General features: G+C 38.6%; 3 protein-coding genes across 3 annotated transcripts in view; 1 reads left to right on the forward strand and 2 right to left on the reverse strand.

Annotated features, from left to right (window-relative positions):
- Window positions 1–1,692, reverse strand: part of LOC144435463 (sushi, von Willebrand factor type A, EGF and pentraxin domain-containing protein 1-like) — an 86,358-nt gene extending 84,666 nt beyond the window's left edge. The window contains exon 1 of the mRNA XM_078124057.1: window positions 1,635–1,692. Within this exon, the coding sequence (XP_077980183.1) occupies window positions 1,635–1,692 (58 nt within the window). The remainder of the gene's footprint in view (window positions 1–1,634) is intronic.
- A 630-nt stretch (window positions 1,693–2,322) lies between these two features.
- Window positions 2,323–4,514, reverse strand: LOC144435606 (uncharacterized). Its single transcript, XM_078124197.1, has 3 exons — window positions 4,391–4,514; window positions 4,047–4,280; window positions 2,323–3,906 (listed from the first exon to the last, which is right to left on the reverse strand). The coding sequence occupies exons 1-3, from the start codon at window positions 4,475–4,477 to the stop codon at window positions 2,341–2,343; spliced, it is 1,887 nt and encodes a 628-aa protein (XP_077980323.1). The 5' UTR covers window positions 4,478–4,514; the 3' UTR covers window positions 2,323–2,340.
- A 3,312-nt stretch (window positions 4,515–7,826) lies between these two features.
- LOC144435667 (G2/mitotic-specific cyclin-A-like) lies at window positions 7,827–13,485 on the forward strand. Its single transcript, XM_078124268.1, has 4 exons — window positions 7,827–8,145; window positions 8,268–8,407; window positions 8,643–8,790; window positions 12,543–13,485. The coding sequence occupies exons 3-4, from the start codon at window positions 8,698–8,700 to the stop codon at window positions 13,425–13,427; spliced, it is 978 nt and encodes a 325-aa protein (XP_077980394.1). The 5' UTR covers window positions 7,827–8,145; window positions 8,268–8,407; window positions 8,643–8,697; the 3' UTR covers window positions 13,428–13,485.
- The last annotated feature ends 9,070 nt before the right edge of the window (window positions 13,486–22,555 follow it).

Here is a 22,555-nt window from a genome sequence, read left to right on the forward strand (position 1 = left end):
TGTCCTGCAGAAGACAGGCGAAATATGAAATCGAACTGGTGAAAAAAGCAATTAGAAATTCGACTCTGTATCGTGTTAAAAGTAATATGGACACTGCTTTATTTCTTGCTGGTTACGAATCCCACATACCTTTTCCTATTCGGAAATGATTTTTAAATAAAAAACTCTGTAAATGGACTTGTTCTTGTGCGTGACGCGTGCTTAATTTTACATCTACATGGCAATATATTTGTGTTGTCGTGCCTGACGACTTTGAATTGAAAGATATTATTAGTGGCGTCACGATACGTGCGTCGCGTGGCCTCTTTTCTCGTCACGTCGCATAGACATGTCAATCAAACAGTATTCGATTCTGCACTCGTACTCAGTGACTTTCGTAAATACCCCAGACATAAACATTACCCCGACGCTTGATGACAACGAAACATTGTATCAAATGTATCTAGTTCACTCAAACGGGACGGGTCAACGCAATCGATAGTAAATAGCCCGGAAGATGTGCAGACATGCACAATGGGGCAGACATTGTTATTATTATTATTATTGTTGTTGTGGTGGGCAGTGTATTGAGAACTCAATACACAACCGCTCGATGCATATCATTAGTTACTTGTCGAGTAGACACATCAACATACAACGAGTAATATATATTCCCATATTTGCTAATTACTGTAATTCTCTCATTTTTCTTTGCGTGGGGAAACGTGTGCAATTTCGGATTTTGTTCACGAAAATTAGACGTTATGTGATTTTGTTGTAAGACGTACGTAAACGTAACGTTTTTTTATTTGTTGTCACGAGAACACATTACACGATACAATATCACTGACACGTCGTGTCATCAACAAAAATTGGCACGTCAAGTGATTGGTTGTGCTCCAAAGAAAAAGTATGAAGTCACTACTTAGTTTTGTATATCTCTTTCCTGATTGGTTCTTCACGAGCCAAGTGGTGACGTCACTAGAATCGAACACAGGACAGCTTTCCACCGCGTGATCAGACATTCTTTCGCGTAGACAAAATGATATGAACTCTGTTTACATGTATAGTATGTATAGTAAAGTGTCATTTTGGTCAACTAGTCTACATCTTTATCTACGTCGTCAAACCAAACGTTCACGATCCACGTCAAGAAAAATATGAGGTCACGATAAATCTATATATTTTTGTATTTTTTAACCAAACGTTCACACCATCCACGTCAAGAAAAATACGACGTCATGATAAATCTATATATTTTACGTGACGGTCACACAAGAGAAAAAGGACGGGCGTACTCTGTGCTGGGGGATCTTTAGTTACACACTAAGTGCGAACCTCATAGGAAACAACCATAGTTACTTTCCTTGCAAATCTACCTACAGTGTTGCAATTTACAATTATGCAAATATCTCATGAAAAAGGCGCATGCAAATTAATGTTGCTAAAATGCTTGAGTTTTGTCGCGCAGGCACTTGAAAGCAATTACCAAAACCACAAATATAAACAACGTGTTTAGCGTCTAGTATAAGTCTTTCCAATGGATATGCTATTTCATTCTAACGGGAAAAATCGACTATAGCCTCGGAGACGATCGTGGACCAAGCAATCAGGCAAGAAAAATACAAAAGTATGTATTGACGTCATAGTTTTACTTCTCATACAACCAATCAGAGACGTGTCAATCTCTCCCATGACAGGTAAACACGGCATCGTTCCTGCCGAAGGCTATCACGGTTTTCGTGCTCAATTTTAACACCCCCCCCCCCCCGTCCGACATGATTTTACTTAGATCAGTTATTTGAATTAGGTACTCTTCATAGCCGGTCGTCATCTTGCAACCAAAAGTTCAGGACCCACGTAAAGAAAAATACGATGTCACGATAAATTAAATCTATATATTTTACATGACGGGCACACATTCACGATTTTGACACGTCTCTGATTGGTTGTGTAACGTTCTCTCTAATAGTTGTTGGGGTGATTTATTTGTATTCTGTGTTCTGTGTTTATTTTGATCATTTGGCGATAAGGTCAAATTCTGTAAAAGAATAAGGTTAAAGGGTAAGGGGAGGGTAATCGTTGAAAATGTAGTAGCTGTCACCAGGTAGTAATTGACTTCTGTTGATTAGTTGTGGAACTTCAGCCAGCACAGGGAACTGTGATCGGTTCGCAGGGTGGCGTGTGTCATTCGGTAATTGTTAACATGTAAAGGGGGAGGATTTGGTGAGAAAAGGACAACTATTTATGTAGCAAAATACACTTGTTCACAATGCAAACGAAATATACACACATTGTACAACAGTCTAGTTCAATTCAAATTGTATTTTTTATTGTTATTACAAACACTTTTGTTCATTTCTATTGAGTGAAATGATGACGCATGTTATTCATTAAAAATTGAACTTGTTCATTGTTCTTTGCAAAATCCTTTTTGAAACAACTCATCTCATTTTTCATTTGCAACATCATATTTTGCATGGTTTCAAGTTGTTCACGGAGATCTCTATTTTCGGCTTTTAGTGAGTCAATTTCCGCATCTTTTTCGGCAAGTAAACTTTCCAGTCTCAACACGGTTTCTGTGACATTTTCTCTGTTTTCAGCCGTGAGTCGTTGTAATTGTTCATCCTTTTCACGTAGTGAAATGGCTTGTTTCGAAATTGTCTCGGCCATTCCTTTAATGGCTTGTCCGACGACAGGCGCATTTGAACCAATTTCATTTAAGGCTGTACTAATGTTGTCGCCAGTACATCTTGTTAAACGTTGGTCGGTATGTAGGCGAATCGTTCTTTCGATCTCTGTCCTTTCTTTGCCCAAATCCATAATGCGCTGTTCGTTTGAAGAAACCAATTTTTTCGACGTTTTGGTTGTGATTTCGTTGAGTATCTTAGTCACACTAAACAAATGAGCTTTGTTAAATTGTGTAGGTAAGATTTTACACAATGCAGTTGTAAAATGTCCGACAACTGAGAAACCAAATTTTTCATATTGGTCTTCAAAGTTTTGGTGAACATCAATGAGTTGTCGTCGCTTCGGTTTAATGAACGTCGAAACATTCGTTGAAACTTCGAAAGAGCTGGCTGTGTCATTGGTGGCCATTTCGGACGAGCAGATAAATTTTCTGCCGGCCCTCTCTTTGACGAAATACACTCTGCCGTTGACTCCATTCTCAAAATTCTGGTAATGATTCGATGCCCCGGATAAATTCCTTTTGTCAGGTGCGACTTCGAAGTAAAACGCCTCTCGATCTAATTGCTTTTGCAATTTGAACCAGTATATCACACCGAAATAGTCATTTCCGTTGTGTTGCAAACGATACATCTTGGCTTTGAAATTCTCGCGTTCTCTGTCAGTGAAAAAATCACTGTCTTCATACTTAAACAGTAAGACTATACCCAATTGCAATGCAACGAAATGTTTTCCGTTTGGCTGTGATGTACTGGAAATGTCAGCCAGGGGTAGTTGGGATGGATCCTTGTCTAAAAAGTGACCGACTGGAGAGCTGTTTCGAATACAAGATAAAACAGTTTCTTCTTCTTGACTTCTTTTCAAATATTTCGACATGTCCGATCTTTGATTTTCCGTCATGAAAGATAGGTTGTGATTGTGAATTTGAACTTCAAGCAGATGCCAGGCTTCCCTTGGGCTGCATACAGTGAACCGTCCGTCCGTACATTTCAGAAGACAAGGAATGTCGTTACTTTGTCTAGTTGTCCGAAACATTTCAATCTTTTGAACAGCTAACTCTAGGCTTAATTTGGCATCACCGTATAGCTTCAATAAACTGTCAAAGTTACCAGTAATTTCAGCAGTTGGGAGTTCCATATTGTCGGTCCCATAACTGGGGGGTTGGTCCTCGCGTAGGAGATTATCCATAGACGAACCATCAGACACCATAGATAATTCACTTGCACATGTAGGTATGCCCTATAGTGTAAATAAATATATAATTTAAAATTAATTGAGGTATGCTGTCATTTTTTTACAAATGTAAACTGATGCACACCCATATAACAATAATATCAATAGTGACAAAACAAAAAGTAAGTAAACTATACTAAACTTACCACGGCATTTACGATGTTTTCGAGAAGGTCAACATTATTCGATTCTTCTGAGTCCATACGAGTTATTTCATGTCCAGTTATTTCTTGTCTCATCGAAGAATCCCCTTGTTCGAAAACACCATTTGTTTGGGCATTGTTCATGGAATCACCGACAAGATAATTCACAAACGAATCATCGATGAGATTGAAAGCGTCTGATATTTTATCCATTTCACTGGCACTTGGCTGCATGCCCTGCAATGTAAAAAAAAAAAAATAATTAAATAAAAACAAACCAGTTAACATGTGCTGTTCAAAATTGATAGAACGTTTTTGTTTATATCAACACATAAAAATAATCTTACCAGTCTATTCACAATGTCTTCAATAGTTGTAGAAAGATCAGTGTCAAGATCTGCAGTGTCCATAGGAATTATTTCTTCAGGAGTCATCGTTACACGATTGTATATCACCTAAGCAAGTTCCTGACGGAATGGCAAATGTTCAAACACAGCTCCCTCTTTATATAGACGATTACGGTAAACAAAAATGACGTCACGAAATTAGTAATTTCACGTAATTTCACGAAAGTTCGCTTCACTTGTCTATCAAAAAAAATATGACGTCGTGAAATTAGTGAAATTTCACGAAAGTTCGATTGTTTGACGGTATCATGTTGAGACATGAATTTTTCACACGAAATTAGTAATTTCACGAAAGTTCGCTTCACCTGTCTATCAAAAAAAAATATGACGTCGTGAAATTAGTGAAATTTCACGAAAGTTCGATTGATTGTATCATGTTGAGACATGAATTTTCAAGTTACGTCTTGTAATGAAATCACGACGTTACGTTCTGACATCACACATCTTGCCATTACACGAAAAACTTACATCACATGGTTGGTTGTAAAAGAAAAATACATGACTTGTCTATCAAAAAAAATATGATGTCACGAAATTAGTGAAATTTCACGTAAGTTAGGTTTTTGTATCATGTTGAGACATGAATTTTCAAGTTACGCCTTGTCAAATGAAATCACGACGTTACGTTCTGACATCACACATCTTGCCATTACACGAAAAACTTACATCATGTGGTTGGTTGTAAAAGAAAAATACATGACTTTCCTATACATTACATCACTTGTCTATCAAAAAAATATGATGTCACGAAATTAGTGAAATTTCACGTAAGTTACATGAATTTGTCAAGTTATTATTATTATTATTATTATAAAATATCTTTATTCAGGATAAAACTCAATAAGCGTTACAAACAACGCAAAGCGTTGCAGGGTCGGCTTCTTTCCATTGAGGCCCTCATAGAGTCATACTTCAAATCAACAATCACACAAAAGTCCACTTACAAATACTAAAACACATTTGGACATAAAATACACACATTGTGACATTATAGCTCCAGATAAATAAAATAACTGCTAGGCAGAAGTAATGTCTCTGAAAGTTTTAGCCTGCTTTACATGTTCAGGTAACGAATTCCATAGATTTCCTCCCTTGTGAGTGAATTTGCGGAGAGCATAGTTATTGTGAGCTGGTTTGATATATATACACTGCTAGCTTTACTAAAACGTGTATTATAATCATGAATTTTGGAAACAGGTGTGAAGCATTGTAACAAATAGGGGGGAACAGTACCAATCATGGTAACATTTGTACATCATCGAACAAATGTGAAATTTATATCTTTCTATCAACGGATGCCATTCTAAAATTTGTCTGACTTTAACTGAAGGTGTCTGTGGGTGGCAATTTAGGACTACATTCCCTGCCCTGTTTTGTAGAGTTTGTAATTTAGAAATTAGCTTATTTGTACAGTTAGACCATATGATATCCCCGTGATCAAATATTGGTAATACCATGGAATTGACCAGCATTTTGGCAGTTTTTGAGGTAAAGCAGACCTAATTCTACGGATAATACCTAACCGCTGTGAGATTTTGGCACTTATATGGGCAATGTGTGATTCCCAGGTTAGAAGTGGGTCAAACCATATACCAAGGTATTTAAATGTGCTGACCTGTTGTAAGCTTTCATTGTTGATCTTGATATTCAAATTATTTGAAGTATTGTACATTTTTGTCCTCGGACCGAATACTAGTACCATACACTTTGTCTTTTTTACATTCAGTGTAAATTTATTAGCGTTTAACCAATCATGGATTGACCTCATGTCTTCTTGTAATTTGTTTTCAATTTCTTGAACATCTTTGATGCATAGAAGAGGGCGGTATCATTTACGTCATGTCAAATCAAATCTCTACCACACATCTTGCCATTACATTGATCGCATGTATATTTACGGGACAATTTTAGATACATGTCGAAAGTTTGACATACTGTCATGTTTCCAGAAAAAAATATCGTCAAATTCCTCAAAAAGTACGAAGATATATTCAGCTTTGCACACGACTTTGAATACGATAAATTAAGAAGGAAAAATAGACCGGTATTACGAGTCTTCGTTAACGACAACACTTCTCTTTGTACGTGGGGTGAAAGTACCTGCCACTTGTACCATAATATTCTTGCCTTTACAAGAGATTGCAAGCGTAAAAAGTTCTTCAAATGGGTATCATTTTGTGAAGTTTTTATCAACGCGATTCAAAACACGGAACGATACCATCTAAACGAATATTGGATTTTCAAATTGCAGAAAGATGCCGCCATCAAACACATATTACAATTGCATGGGAATCTATTCGTCTATTATCATTGTTGACGATTTTATCATAAACATGACTGTTGTTCAAGACAGGCGTGGATGCATTTTTAGACGTGATAACAATGTATCCACTCACGTCACGTCACCAGTATTTTTAGACATGCACGTATGTGTATATGTGAATGCAACGAGCTGGGATCCGTAAGCAACGAGCTCGTCGAAACTTTAGATGACTCGACATGTGTTAATCATGTCGCTAACAGTTACGATGTATATGCGATGCGTGTGTTTTGTAATGGAACAAAATAAATAAATATAAATTAAAACGCTACTCTAAGAAAAATAAAGTTTTTTATATCTTTTTTTTTCCTTTCGTCATTGTTGCATGTCGCAAACGAAATTCAGCAAATAAATGCAATTTTGATATTTGTATTACATTGTTTGTCGTCTAGAAATGAAAGTCGGTATGGTTTTCGTTGCAACACTGTCAGAAGTATCAGTGACAGGTCAACAAAGTCTGTGATTGGTTGTCTTGAAGGAAAAAATGTGACGTCACTATATGCTTTTGTATACCTGTCGCCTGATTGGTTGTTTAGATAAAACCGTGCATGCACCTACATCAGCGGGGCCGTGTGTTGTTTTTGTAACAATGTTTGTCAGTAGACTTTTTTCGGCACCTTCAAAGGCAGTTTTCAGTTTTCATTTTACACCACTGATAAAAGACGTTGTGGTCACAGGCGTTTCTATACAACTTTTGCAATGCCAGTATTTGTTAGCTCGTCTAAACATGCACACATGGTGGAAAATATCGTTCATGACTCCAAAGCGATTGCTATCATTAAAATTCCGAAAAAAAATATGACACTCTTACTTTTCTTTGGATTATATTATTCATGAACCTTCGTGAACGTTCCATGTCACCGAATAAGAAACATTGTATCTATCCACGTCATATGATTTGTGTTGTGGCGCCTTCCTGTACATGATAAACAAGTAACCCACGTCGTGGTCAATAACAATCCAGACATGTTATTGTTAATCAAAATATATTCGACTATTCCATTTCGTTTATACGTGTGTGTTCGTGTGCTATATATGTCTAGCTCCCCTCCTAAACATAGCCATCGCTAGTACAATGGACACCTTGACATTGATATGCCACCCTGTATGACAATACTCTCTTCCTATAATATCATAATGTACCAAGACTCAGTCATAGTCAGGGAGGAGCGTTGTATACAACGTGACGTCGCCAAAAAATGTCTCGTACAAAATAGCATAGCCGTCGTACACATCCTTCCTGGATTTCAAGTTGCCTGGGCGTGAAGATACTAAGAATATGACTTCAGTCGCTTCTTCATTGATACTTGGGTGTTGTAGTCCTCATTTCCATGCAGGATTCACGTCTAAGGAAAACATCATTTCCTATACAAAGGTGAGCTAACTATCACCGTCGGTTTATCGTCACCCCAACCCCCTTCATCTTCTTACCAAACAGTCACTTGTGTTGTCATATAACATGACATTTACCTGTTTATGTATTTATTTTAATTTCAGTGTTGCACGCATCATGGACTGATTGCTCAAGCAAGGTTACCGCTAAATACCTCACCAATTTACGTAGCGTTCCCTCTTCCGATTGCTGAAAGCTGTGTGGACTTTGACGAAACCGTTAAAATTTGGCCAATAACTAAAAGGTATGCATTTTCATTCCAAATTTCCAATACAATTGACTCGTGTGTTTGATTTGATTTTTTTTTGGGGGGGGGGGGGGAGGGAGGGAGGGAGGGAGGGAATACTTCACCTTTCAAATTGTTCCTGCCTTAATAATGGCAAAATGGCTGACATGTAGATTTTTTAAAATTATTTCTTCAAGTGTCATCGTCGTATGGATTTTTAATAATTTCTCTCTCTCTCTCTCTTTTATTTCAGTGTCACGAGCATTTTCGTTCCCGTTAACTGCCAACAAATGTAAGAACCGTTTCAAATGGTCCCAATGTCATGTCTTCCTCTTCTGCCTGATAGTAACACTACCGTGTGGATCCAAGCCTTTCCAGATGTGACATATTCAAGACAACAGGTGACTACGATACGGTATCTTGTTTGAAACATGAACACTATGAAACTTCACCGTAATAAAGAACTCTTTAGGTTTAGCTGTATTTTCAAGACATTGCTGCCCTCTTAAAAAAATCGTGGACATTGTTTTGTGAAAATATAATAGAAACATTACGTGTGTTTTGATGAAAGTTCACTGTGTTTCAATACTTAAACGTTTTAGTTAACTCTTTGCCTAAACAGATGATGTGTAAAAACAATTTTATTGTTATTTTCTTGCTAGTTATATCTCGCTGTATATTTTCCAAAGAAATTTCGAGTTTCGGAAGACTTCTTGAGTGCGACAGGTATTCTGTGTCATACAAGTTTAACGGGACTTGGCTTCCAGAGGAGAAAGTATTCCAGTGTAGTTTTTTACACGTGGGTTACAAATGTCGTTGTAACTACGAACGTCCTTGCTTAAAAGCAGAAAAGTTTATTAAACCGTTCCATAACCGTGCTAATGCTAAATGGATAAATTTTCAAACTTCTTACAGACGATGTGAGTGTTTGTGTAAAAACAACAAACTGATTGGCCGTTGGCATTGTCACAGAGATCTCCACACTGTTCTTAGCAAAGTTCTCAAGCAACGCTGTACAGTACACAGGCCTTATTGTCCATCCAGACTTCGAGGTGATCTCTAGCGATTTCATCGATGATCCCTTTCATTGTATAATAAATGTTAGGTCGATCGCGTAAAAGTTCTCCATATATAGCATCGCATGACGGATTTTGTTATTGAACTATCAAATGCAAAATCATGTAATAACATTGGGATACACAAATTAAAGTTTCACTTTTAGTTTTAAATATCTTGCATGTCTGTGTTATTGGTGATGTTTGGTGGTGTCTGTCTATGTGTGTGTGTACACAGTGGAAGAGATTAAACACTTTAGTCGACACATTCCCATCCCATCTCATCTCCATTTTTTTTTCTTCCCCTGGTAATAAGTTGAAAAGTGTACATTTTTTCCCAAACCCAAACATTGTACACCAGTCCAGACAAATATATGTATTTATATTTATAACTGACGATGTGAGGGTGATTGTGTGTATATATTAACATTGTGATGTTTTCCTTACTAAACATGTCTTCACAAGATGAGTATGTTTTTGAGCGAAAATTAGAACACCAAGTTACAACAATGTTGAAATCTTTGAATGCGTTTTGCTACCTATTAGAAAAAGATAACGATTATTCCAAATACCTCGTGTTCACAAACTTTCCGAAAAACACTCGTGTCAATTGTCAACTTGTCTTCCAAAGCATAAAATGAAATAGTTGGACAGTCACTTTTTGGCGCCAAAACACAATGTTCGTTGAACAGCGCCATCACACGGCGTAGCCCGTTTTTTCTTTTGTTTTCGTGCAAATAAACGAACGAATTTATTAACAGACCCCATGTGTTGCTGTTCATATATGTTGCATTACATTCTTCATTCTCACATTTCGACATCAAGTTCTTCTCATCCAAATACGAATCATACTAAATGCATACTTGAGATTGTGTGATTAGAATACTGGTCAAATTTATTCATACAAAATTCCAAGATTTTTCTTTTCTTATACAAGTCAAATTGAAACAATATACATTGTACTAATTCTTTTATACATATTTTATACACATAAAAATTGCAAATACATCGAGCTCTTAACTGTAAAACATTTTGCAAGGTACGAATATTTTCCTACAAAACGGACACTTCATCTGTTTCTCTGCCGTACTCAGATTGGTGTAACAGTGCGTACACACGAGATGGCCACACTTGACCCCTACTACCGAAACAGTACTCATGAAGCAAATCTTACAAGTAAAATTGTCCAATGTACTTTCGTTGTTACTCTCACGGTCTTTATCGTTCGTTTTGTCTTCATCAACATTAATATCTTCGTCGGAAAAAGCTTCTTCAACGTCATCGTTATTATTAGCGACGACAGATTGTTCAGTGTTCGGTTCTGTATGACTTTCAATTTCAACCACTCCATGTGCGTTCACGACAAAAAGGATTCGAACGTCTGCTTCCTCGAGCTCTTCTCCATCGTTAGCTTGTTGCCCGTTAGTGTTATCAGCAGCTAATAACAACTGTTCTCTACGACGTCGTTTTTCGGCCTCTCTCTGGCAGATACGCATAGCTTGGTTGAAAAGAACTCCACGTACTTCTCTATACGGGATGATTTCAAATAAATGCACGCTTAGTCTATCGAGAGACTCACTGTATTCCGTCAAACGTACTGCACGAGAGTCTATATCATCAAGAACTTCGCGTGTTGAAATAGTCGTTGTTGTTGGGTTGAAAACACATCGCGTTATGATATAAATTACAAGTGGTACCAACACATCCACTGTTAAGTCAGTTGGCCATTGACGACCGATGCCAACAAACACTTGCTTGTAAAGCTGGGCCCATGCGTTACGAGGTTTCGCAATGTTATATCTCATGTCTTCTGCGAGTCTTGCCATGTTCCTCAAACTTGCATTTAAACTTTGAGTGAAACACCTCGTTGATTGAGTTGAAAACATATAATGTTCCAAAAGGAGGTCAGGTATGTCTTCTGCGTCTTCCATGTACCTGCTTGTGAAATCACAGCCCGTGCAATATATTGATTCGATTTCTCTCGAAACAACCAAGTTGTTTGCGATAAGAACGTTTAACACGCTTACATCCATTGTGTGAGCCATGGCATGAGTCTAGTTCTTGTCAGTGTTCAAGGATGGTGCTACTGAGACCTTTATATACATGTATACGAGAGGGAAAGTGACGTCACGACACTCGACGTACATGACTGGACACGACCCAAATGTAAAACGGACAACATCGTGACGTCACGACAACTACGATCTAAAGAGTGACGTCGTTTATTGTTATTTTTTTTTTACAATATTTTATTTATCGTCATGTCGATCACAAACATTACGCGATGTGATTGCACGTTTTCGAACGAACACTGACGTCGACGTCGACGTCATAATTTTCTCATAAGTGCGCCGTTATTACCTATGCGACATCGCCATGAATACTATATGACGGCACGTCCACCAACTACATACAATTCAAGTTGTTTCATTCTATCGATGTAAGATATATTTTCTCTGTATTCGCAAATTTATTTCTGATTTACTCCCTTCGATCTGCAAATATCACAGTTACTGTAATGTTGCAATTCAATATGACATTTTCCAAGAGCGGCCAACTTTGTGTTGTCGGGGATTACGGCTTGTACGTAAAACACTCTTCCCAAAAGAAAAGTTAGTGCTTCTGTATCTGTTCGGCAGAGGTTTGTAGGCGTCCAGAATCGAGTTTTTAGTTTGAGATTGGCAAGTGAACTCAATGCGACCCAGTTTAACAACTGGTGATGCAATTTAAGAAGTGTCTGTCTCAATTTTGCATTCCGGTAACCTTTAAGCCACATTCCCGCAATTGCACTAATTGTTTCGTAATGGTCAAACAAACAAGTGTCTGTTGCAAGTGAGAGGATAACTGTAGCACTGATAGCTAGGCTCTCTGATGATTTATCATTTAACGTAAATTCGATGAGTCTGGTCAACTGTGGATATTCTCCTTTTTGTAAGGCATAAATATGATTGTCAGCTTTGCTTAGGAGAACCCAATTCACCATATGCCTTGCATTGTATCTGTCCGACATGATATATAGATAAAACTCGCATCAACTACGAAAATGTAAACCAACATGCATATAAATATACACTTTTTTTACTCTTATTTATTAATAGGATGCTATAACTGACATCGCGGACGTCACAAAACAGCCTCGGAGTCGTGGGTGTTTTATAATGACACAGCACAAACCTATTCACAATGTTAACAATATCATGGAGAGGACGACATATGAAGTGAAAACTGTTTCCGACTACATTGATCGACAACCATTTATCGCAGCATACATGCGAACTATCGTTATCAACTGGCTTTTCCAGGTGGCCAAGGATTACGAAATGAATTCACAGACATTACACATTGCAGTGAATTTGTTTGATCGTTATCTTGCACACAAAACAGTCGACAAAGAAAGTCTTCAACTTGTTGGTACAGCAAGTCTTTTCATCGCAATGAAATTCGAAGAAGTTCATATTCGCACAGCCAGTGATATGTTGTACGCGACAGCCAACAGTTACACATTGCAACAACTCGTGGACATGGAACTCCACATTCTGTATACTTTGAAATTCGACGTGTCGTCGTGGAAGACGTCGCTGTGTTGTGCGGACGAGATTTTGGACGAAAACGAAAGCAGTTCGACACACATTCAACTCACACACTTGATGGTCGACGTAGTTATCATGGATTATGAAATGACAGTTAATTACGATGCACGAAAGCTGGCTATGATTGCTTTTGAAATTGCAAAATCGTTACTGTTTTCAACGAATGAGGAAAAATCAACATATGTACAGGACAAATACGATTTTTGCCACTACGAGTTTGTATACGTCCTTCGAAACTGTGTCAAAGGAGATCTACACGGCGTCTTTGAGAAACACGACATTGATGTAAAGCGTTTGAACGAAATGTCACAATTCCAAGTGGATCAGACTCGTGTCAGTATCGAATGGTCTCCTGTGAGAATATACACTGACGATTCATGTGTTACATCGTGATGTTTTCCTCGAATATTTTTTTTTTCTTCTTGTAAACTTCCATACCGATACGGGTAACACATGGTATGTCTTTATGCAATAAAGATTGATTGATTTACACTGCTTGCTTTTTAATGACATGCGTGGCACAGTTTCACCTACATCTTACAACTACATCACCCCCACCAAACAATGGAATATCCTAATCATATCAAGATAACCGGCGAAATGCAAAACTTAGTAAATTGGATCCCAATAAAATATTTAAATGTTCAATAATTGCCCTAACGCGAATTGCACTCTTTAGTATAAATGGAAGGACTATTTAATATATTTAAAGTGAAACGACATTGCCACCCTTCAAAGTATGGACGAAAGAATACGTCTGTTTGTAGGTAAGGAGTGTTACTCTCTACCTGTCGAACGTCTCGAGATGCACATCCCCTTTCTGGGCGGATATATTCGTTTCCACAATATTGCTGCTCGTGATGGCATTGATTTAAGTTCACTGAAAATGAACTACATCCCAGAGGAATTTTGGCATCTCTTTATTCACTTTGCAATTCACGAAAAGATCGACGATGTAATATATTACAGAGATGACAATCTTAGAACGAAAAACTTCACATTATGTGATGAAAACATCAAAGAAGTAACAATCGCAGCAGACTTCTTGATTATGAAACCATTTCTTGATGCTCTTATAATTGGAAAGAATGTGTTCCCCGCATGAACCTTCGATGTGGCGATCGAGTACAGTCTTCAACAGTTCCCTAAGCTATGACAACGACCCATTCGTGTATACATAGGAGATGACAAGATTGTATTGTTTGATTGATTGTGACAGAAAATTGCACTGGGCTTGTTCATTCAGACTGTGTCGACCAGATCATATAGGATATATTGATGGTATTTATTGAAATAAAACAGAACACGGCAAACACGACTTGTTTGTTTATTTGTTTTATTCAGACAAAAATCTGGTGGCTTTTGTCAATTGCGCATTAGATAAATATATATAATACGCATGCGCAATAACAAGCATGTTGGAGTTTGTGATGTATACGACTCGAAACAGCATATTTATTCGTCAAACATACACTTTCGTATAGTCTTTCTGCATGTTTAAATCAACTCTGGGTTGTTTGGACTGGGGCGTGCCGGCAGTGTATTGATAGTTGAGGGCGAACGATCCCAGATTTTTAACGAAGCAAGGTGTTGGCATTCCTTGTTTGGTTTTTTGACAGAACATGAGACTTTTACATTGACTAACTACGTTGTCATCGTCAGAATGAACGAGAGCGGGGAACACATAATTAAACGTGTCGTTAACGCCGTTCGATTTCATTCCCACAACATAACTCAGTTTGGCACCCGAGTAAGTAACAGAATTCGAAGCTACACGACCTTTACAAGATGTATGCACTGTGGGTACGGGTGATATTTCCATCTTACCCGAATACTGACAGGTGACCAAAGGCAAATGTTCGCCGTGATACACATTCACCCCATTGAAGGATTTCATGAACCCGATCGGTGTAAAACACTGGATAAACACTTCGGGCGAATAAAGTAGGCTCAAAAGCAACTCCATGGAGCCGTTTCCCCAGTGCTTGTTCACGAACTGAATGTAGCTGTGGTAGTCTGTTATACTGTTGTTTTCCGACTTCCACTTGTAAGAGGTCCGTTCACTTGAAATTTTTTTCTCTATCAGTTCCTGTAGCAACGACAATGGAACGACTTTTTTTACATCTGTTCTCTGGCAGGGGCGTTGTTTAGGTAACGACAGCACGTTCTCTTCAGTGTTGAAAGTAATGCGTTCGGGCCCCGAGTACATGAGCAAGAAATCACCCCTTTGGAAGAAATTCCCAATATCTCTATCAAAAAACAAATGGCTGCATATGATGTCGTGGCAGTGTTCTCTGATCGTTCGCGAATCAGGACTGTTCTGTTCGGCAAACAAGGGTGCTACTCTCGGTCCCGATGTCTGAGTGTAAACGTTAGGTATGTTCCAAGGATGGTAATATCTCGGTGTATCAAAAGGGTAAGGGTCGCTAGGACTTTGATAAATTCCCCATCGTGGACGTTTAACGAGATCATTATGGCTACCGTAATCGTCAGGTCTTTTACCGGGGGTCGGTAACAAATTGGGGTAAAGATCCGACATTCACTTTCCTTTTTCTGCTAATAAGTGTAGCAATCTATCTAGGGAGGTGGTATACCATAAATATAAGATTTTTTTTTTCTTTCTCTTTCGATTTTTTTCTTTATTTAATTCCCTCGTTCGTCCATAACTCTGGCACCCCCTCCCCCCACGTACCCACAATAAAAAATTAAAACAATGACTAAACAGACGGTTTCCGTCGCACTCCCATCAGTCTCACTGCCAAACGAATGTCTCGTTTGTTGATTTCTTTTCTTCCTCCGTGCTTGCAACATATTTCACTTTCTCGAAACAGTTCACTTAGAAACTCCTCCACTGCTAAATGTAACAACGTCACTGCTGGGTATTGGAAACGTATATTTGGTGATGCTGAATTCTCTAACGCTATTTCTTTGACCAATCTCTCTATGGCTTTTCTATCGATAACAGGTCGAAAATCAAGTGATGGTTTCGTTAAACTCTTGTGAAACTTCTTTGGGTTTGCATTCTTGCGTCTATGGTTTTGTCGGTGTTGCTCCATCTCTAGTTTTTCAGTAAGTGTCGAGAAATGAAGAGCCAATACTCATTTATACTAATTTACGACCTTGTTTTATTCTTTGTATTGTAGACATGCAACTACTCTGTTTTGTTTTGTTTTTGTTTTTGTTTTAAAATAGCCAATGATACTATAGCAAGACAATACTTACGGCCGGTGAGTTTGGTTTAACTCTTAAACGACTCTTACGTCCACTGGGTTGAACGACGATAACGGAATCGCTCACCACACGAAATTGAAACGGTAAACCAATTTTGGATTTCAACATCGACAGGTTTTCAGCAATGACTTCTTTATTTAAAACGGCACAGTTTAAATCCTGGGCCCATATTACGACGGAAGCATTGGGTTCGTACAAAAGCAGTGCAGTCGTGACGATCTGACCGGCAGCGTTTTTTCCGCTACGACGTGGCACCATTGTCACTATGAATTTCTGATCGTATTCTTCGATCTTTCTTTGTAATTCAAACAGAGACGATCTGTCGGCTGTCTGTTCGTCAAAGTTTTCCGACACCATACCTAACAGTTTCATCACGTCAACAAAATATTTCTTTGCCTCGTCACCAAACACGTGTCTGAGACGACTCAAAATTATGGCTCTATACATGCACGTCTGAAAGGGTTCGAAAGTACAATTTCGTTCACGGCAGAGGATTTCAACGGTTTTTATCATCTGTTTGATACAATTTAAACGTGCTCCGACGTCATTACCTTCATTAAAATTGGCATTTTCGTTGTAGGTGTGCTTTCTCAAAAACAGTCCTTGTAGACGTTCTGACTTTTGCAAATCTGTTTCAACCAATAGTTTCAATCTCTTTGCGTCTCTCACGAAAGGGTTATCCGTTGCCTTCGTTTGGTGTAGAATGTCGTCATATGAGGGCGCACTTACCACTCGCGATTTATGAGGTGGGAATTTCATTTCATACATCCAACGAAAAAAGAAAAAAAATGTATATCTACGTCTGTTTAAAGTACTCATAAATACACGACTCCATTTGTTCTCTCAATTATTTCATATGCACATGCAGCACACGACACAGTGGGGAAAGGATAATCATGTCTCCGACCGCAAAGTTCAAATCGTACAGAAGGAAAGTAAATAAACGTATGAATCCCCGTCGCTGGATAGCGAAAGCCTGTCTGTCCATTTATAATTTTGCACCATGGAAACCGTATTTATTTATTGCTCTCGTTGTTTCGGGAGTGTGCGTTGTTGGATCGTTTGCAAGCAGGGCTTTCCGCGAGATAATTCACGCACTGGGAGTCGCACTAAAAGCCATCGTCCGTCTTCTACGCAAGATAATCAATCCGGTGGTAAGAGTAGTGAAATGGACGAAAAACTGTTCGTGGAAAAATCATTTCGGTAAATGTCTCTCTCGAAGACTGCCTCGCTCTGGAATCGATTGGCACATTGGCGTTTTTAATGCTATGGCGGCTGTCAAATCGAAACATGGATGTCGCGATGTAAAAACGTGGTTGGACGATTTGAAATACTGGTTCCAGAGAGCAACTGGGGAAGGTTTCGTTTGCAAGGACTTGAAATGGTATAAGTCTATTACCCTTACGCGATACCTACTGTATTACCCATTGAAATGGATATTTTGGATATCGGTTCACGGAGACTGCAAACCCACCTTTGCAAGTGACATCTGCGCCATAGTGGGACTGCAGTATTTTTTCGACTTCATGCTCAAAACAGGCATTTTACTTATTGTAATCTTGACTAGATGTTGGCCGTTGATAAAAAACGCATTGGGTGTTATTTTCGAAGAACTTGCTTTACTTCTGTGTGAAGTCAGATACATGGTGCACAAAATGGACCCTAAAACTAAAGCACATAAACACAACACCGGACACACTTTCTGTAGCCGACGTCATATATTCAGGAACGCGATGAATCAACCAACAAACCAATCAATAACTCGTCGCAACAACACCATTACGGACGTCAACCCTTTGACTGACCACATTGGTTAACGGGAAGCATATATACGGACAATAAAACCATTTTTTATTCTGAATCAATGTCTTTTTTTTCGTATATGCCGTTACACATTGCATGTCTCAGGCTTAGCTAAACACACGAAATAAAACATACACATATGTGAAAATGCGTGCACAAGCATGAATGAAATTCGGCAGATGCTATTTTATTTCATTAAAAAAACTTTAAAACAAACAAACAATCAAATTCTTTAAACATGACTTGTTCACAACGATTCACTGTTCTCTATTTCATTATTTTCAAACAAAAGTCTTGACGTCATGTATATGTCGTCACACTTTTCGTACCAACTCATATCAAATTAGCGTCATGAAGCAAGAATTACTCGTCTTAACTGTAAAACATTTGACAAGGTACGAATATTTCCCTGCAAAATGGACACTTCAACTCTTTCGTTTTCAGATTGGTGTAACAATGTGTGCAAACAAGATGGCCACACTTTACACCCACTACCGAAACGTTGTTGGAAAAGCAGATCCTACACGTGAATAAATTTGAATTGTCCGATTGAAAATCTTCTTTCTTTCGTTTTGTAACATCTTTATCGACACTGTTAAAAACACTGAACTTTACCGCGTCACTTGTAGAATTGAACCCCATGATGTGATTCGCTAAAAATTGCAATTCTTCATGCGACACTGTGCGGAACTGGTCGGAAGATTCCATCAATAGGGCAATACGATGAACAACACAGTAGAATTTGACCGGTTGCAAATCTGCATAGATTTCTGCAATGACCAATAGTGCATTCAAATTTTCCATATCCTCTCTGGTATTGTTGAATATCCGTTCCATTTTCCTATAGATGGCTTCAGTGATATTATTCTGTAGCCCATTGTTTGTTCTCGCCTTCTCATGAGTGCACAAAGGCCAAATGTTATACGAGTTGTTCACAGGACAACCGGTGGAGAAGGGATTTTCATACAAGAATCCGTCCCTTGCCAAGACGTAATCGCCGTATTTGTTCATGAAGCATTCGATATTCATAACTTTTTCGTCGTGTGCGTCCTCTTCGTTTTTAGTATTTCTACACTGAACTATCGATGGCGATGTCAGCTCTTTCACCATACTGTCCATATATCTAATATCTCTACCAAGAACATGCTTGGAAATCTGTCCTGTGTTAAGTCTAGTGCCAATCCCAAATCCATGGTGATATGTACAGAATAATTTATCACTGAATACTTTGTTTATGTCCATTTTATTTTTTTCGTTAATGGAAAGCAAATTGACTTTTACAGTGTTCAACCTCGTTATTTATAGTGTTTCGGAATGAACATGATGACGTCAAGACAAGACATTTACGACGTCACGATGATTGCTTTTCAGTATTTTGTCGAAGGTAGTAGAGATATAATGACGTCGTAATATTAACTAGTCACCACACATAACTATGACGTCGTTATTTTCAAGCAAAAATCCTGACGACAAACTTTTTGATATGACGTCACACAGACCCTTTATATATGGCGTCTTTGACGTCCACCAATCACTTCCTCCACTATGGCTCATCGACAAATGGTGTTCTCTCGTCCACAGGGAGACATAGTGCTCATGAAAGACAATGCCCTCTACATAGACACACTACGTCAAGGGGCTATGTTCTGCAAAAAATGCGATTACACCGTCCAAACGTTCAGTGAAGTAATCAACACTAGCACATCAAAGTTACTACTAGGTCACTACCTTAATTCGAAGAAATCTGCCAGGTGCTTCAAGAGATCATCGAATCTGCTACTACAGTCTATGGTCGACGGGGTGCGAAGGATGGTCAATGACGTCACAAGAAACAGAGGCAGACACTTCGATATTTTCAATGCAATTTGCAAGAAAGTGTACAAAGACAGCAGTCAAACAATCTTCATCACTTACGACGAAAGGGTCAAGTACGTGATCTTTGTCAGCCTGTATTGCATGTGTCTCAAGGTATTCGAGCCTGACTGGACACCAATGACGCAAGAAGCAGTCTCATACGCGTACTGCACCAGTAATCATGCTGCTTACATATACGAAGTCGACAGACATCTCGAAGGTTTGGTGAAGAAGTCCTCCGTGCTAGCAGAACTTAAGGAACGTGTCAATACCATAATCGAGGTGTGTGAGTGGGCAGACGACGACGATCTGAACATGCCGTCCATCAACACAGTCAACATCACTGAAACCAAAATGGATTCGGACATTGTAAAAGAGAGGTTCACGTGCAAGATCTGTTATTCAGACATTGTTTCAGTATTTGGAGAGTGTGGTCATGCTTTTTGTGACAACTGCCACCAAAGACTGTTCCGTGTAGCAGAGTCCGAAAGACAGATGTTAACGTGCCCGGTCTGTAGGTCGTGGTACACTCCTCATAGAATATACACGTAATTGTTGTTCTTGTTCATGTTCAAGACATATGTATTAATAAAATTTATTAATTAGAAACGCTTTGTCTTACTCTTTTGTTTTATAAACAATACTAATGCAATTTTTAAGGGTCATTTTCAAATTGCAAAATTCGGGGTTTTTAAAAAAATTTGACAAAATCTCCCTTACCCCTTCTAAAAAAATGATTTTTTTTTCCCGTAGTCCTATGTTAAAAAATTACTTAACTCTCCTTGCTATAGAAGGCATGCGATCACACTAGTCAACAAAAAAAACCACATTGAACAAATTTGGCAAATTGTGTGTCATTGGTGTAGCTTTCGTAAAGTAGGAATGTGTCACATGAATTATGTGAGTTTTAACTGTCACAAAATATTTGTGTCCAATGAAATGTGAGTTTTCACTGGCGCAAAACAATTATGTGTCCAATGAACTACCATGTGACAAGTCATGAATCACCCAACTCCCATTTGCATATTGGTGAAAGTGAATTGACATGTGACACACAACACTCTTTGGAGACAAAACGACCAAACATGTAGTTTGTAGTTAATTGTAAATAAAGCTTTATTGCTTTTCAAAACAGCAACTGGAACTTGAATTCACTAAGTAACACAGCATGCCTAGGCACAGTCATCAGACGGTATCTTCTTTTTCTGTCACTACACAGGCATTTGCTGGAATCATATGTAAAAGGAGGAATGTGTTCCAACCCCAAGATGTGATGTGAAAAGCACACTGAGTCACTATAGGACATTGTGTCGAACTCATGATAAGACTCTCTCAGCACAGAAACACGGTGAACCACAAATTGGTACGTGAGCTCTTCTGTGTACAACGCTTCCCCAATGACTAATACTGCCAAGACCTTGTCGTCTTCTTCTTTCGTGTATTTGAACGTCTGCTGGAGTTTCTTGTACAGGACACGACTAAGAGAAGGCAACGGCCAAGTATTTGTTGTCTTGTTCATTTCACAAGAAAAAGAGAAAGGATTTTCGAACAGCCGTCCGTTTTTCGCTAGGACAAAATCCCCATACTCGTTCATAAAGCATTCCAGTTTTATACCTTGAAATGCTAATGTGACCATCATGTCATCCTCTCTTTCATTGTCTATACGCTCAACCATCGATGGTGACGTCATCTCGTTGATCATGTTGTCTAAGTAAGGGATTTGTCCTCCTTCAACATGTTTCGAAATGAGACCAGTATTGTTGGTACCTTCCAATCCTACTGCATGATGGTAAGTGCAAAAAAATGTATTGTGGTATTCTTCCATTCGATCCATTTTCTTGAGCTAAGACATGAACATTGACCTAAGAGTGTCAAATCTTCACATTTATACTGTTGGTAGAAGAAAACTATGACGTCACGTAACTTGGCTAGCCAAGTTACGTGACGTCAAGCACCATTGAATGTTAAACTCGTACTGTACAAAAATCATGACGTTGAATCTTGTACAAAAATGACGTACTTCTCTTGTCGTGGATGAATCGTGACGTCACTATTTACCTTTGGTCACGTCAGGGGTCTATAAATGGAGGCAGATTGAAGGTGGCTGGTCATTCTGACAAACATGGCCAACAGAAGTGAATTAGAAAAAGTGTTCTGCTCATTCCACAGTGATGACTTTAATGATGAAATGTGGAAGCTTCCATCGCAGCAGACCAGACATTTGGTGGGAAAAGACATCCATTTTCTCGATGTAATGCAAAGAGATCTACCAAAAGGCACAATGTTGACTGATTGGCAAGAAGCTACATCTCTTGGTGAGGTTGTCGTTACTCCTGCATTCTCTGGTATTGTCATTGATTGTCTGATGAATGCAGATGGAGACTTTGTCGTGTCCTGTGATGGCAAATACTGCAGAAATCCATTTTCCTTGAAATGTCCAAAAAACGAGACGTCCGAGACTTGGCACTGGCCTCATTTAACTAAGTACATCTACTCTGCAATGAAACAGCGCTTCTTAACACGTGCTCCTGCTGATAAAACGCTGGCTGCCATTGTCCTGACTGGGGAAGTTGTATTCGACCATGGGTCGCATTACAGTTTCGTTGTCCATAGATTGTCAGAATGCTACACTG

The sequence above is a fragment of the Glandiceps talaboti genome, chromosome 5 (assembly GCF_964340395.1).
Source record: "Glandiceps talaboti chromosome 5, keGlaTala1.1, whole genome shotgun sequence".
In the NCBI taxonomy this organism is placed as follows: domain Eukaryota; kingdom Metazoa; phylum Hemichordata; class Enteropneusta; family Spengelidae; genus Glandiceps; species Glandiceps talaboti.

Excerpts from the sequence above, each read along its gene's own strand:
- LOC144435606 (XM_078124197.1), bottom strand. The coding sequence starts at position 4,477 with ATGACTCCTGAAGAAATAATTCCTATGGACACTGCAGATCTTGACACT. Across the intron at positions 4,281-4,390 it reads AAGACATTGTGAATAGACTG|GGCATGCAGCCAAGTGCCAG; the intron begins GTAAGATTATTT and ends TTTACATTGCAG. Across the intron at positions 3,907-4,046 it reads AAAACATCGTAAATGCCGTG|GGCATACCTACATGTGCAAG; the intron begins GTAAGTTTAGTA and ends TTTACACTATAG.
- LOC144435667 (XM_078124268.1), top strand. The coding sequence starts at position 8,698 with ATGGTCCCAATGTCATGTCTTCCTCTTCTGCCTGATAGTAACACTACC. Across the intron at positions 8,791-12,542 it reads TGACATATTCAAGACAACAG|GATGCTATAACTGACATCGC; the intron begins GTGACTACGATA and ends ATTTATTAATAG.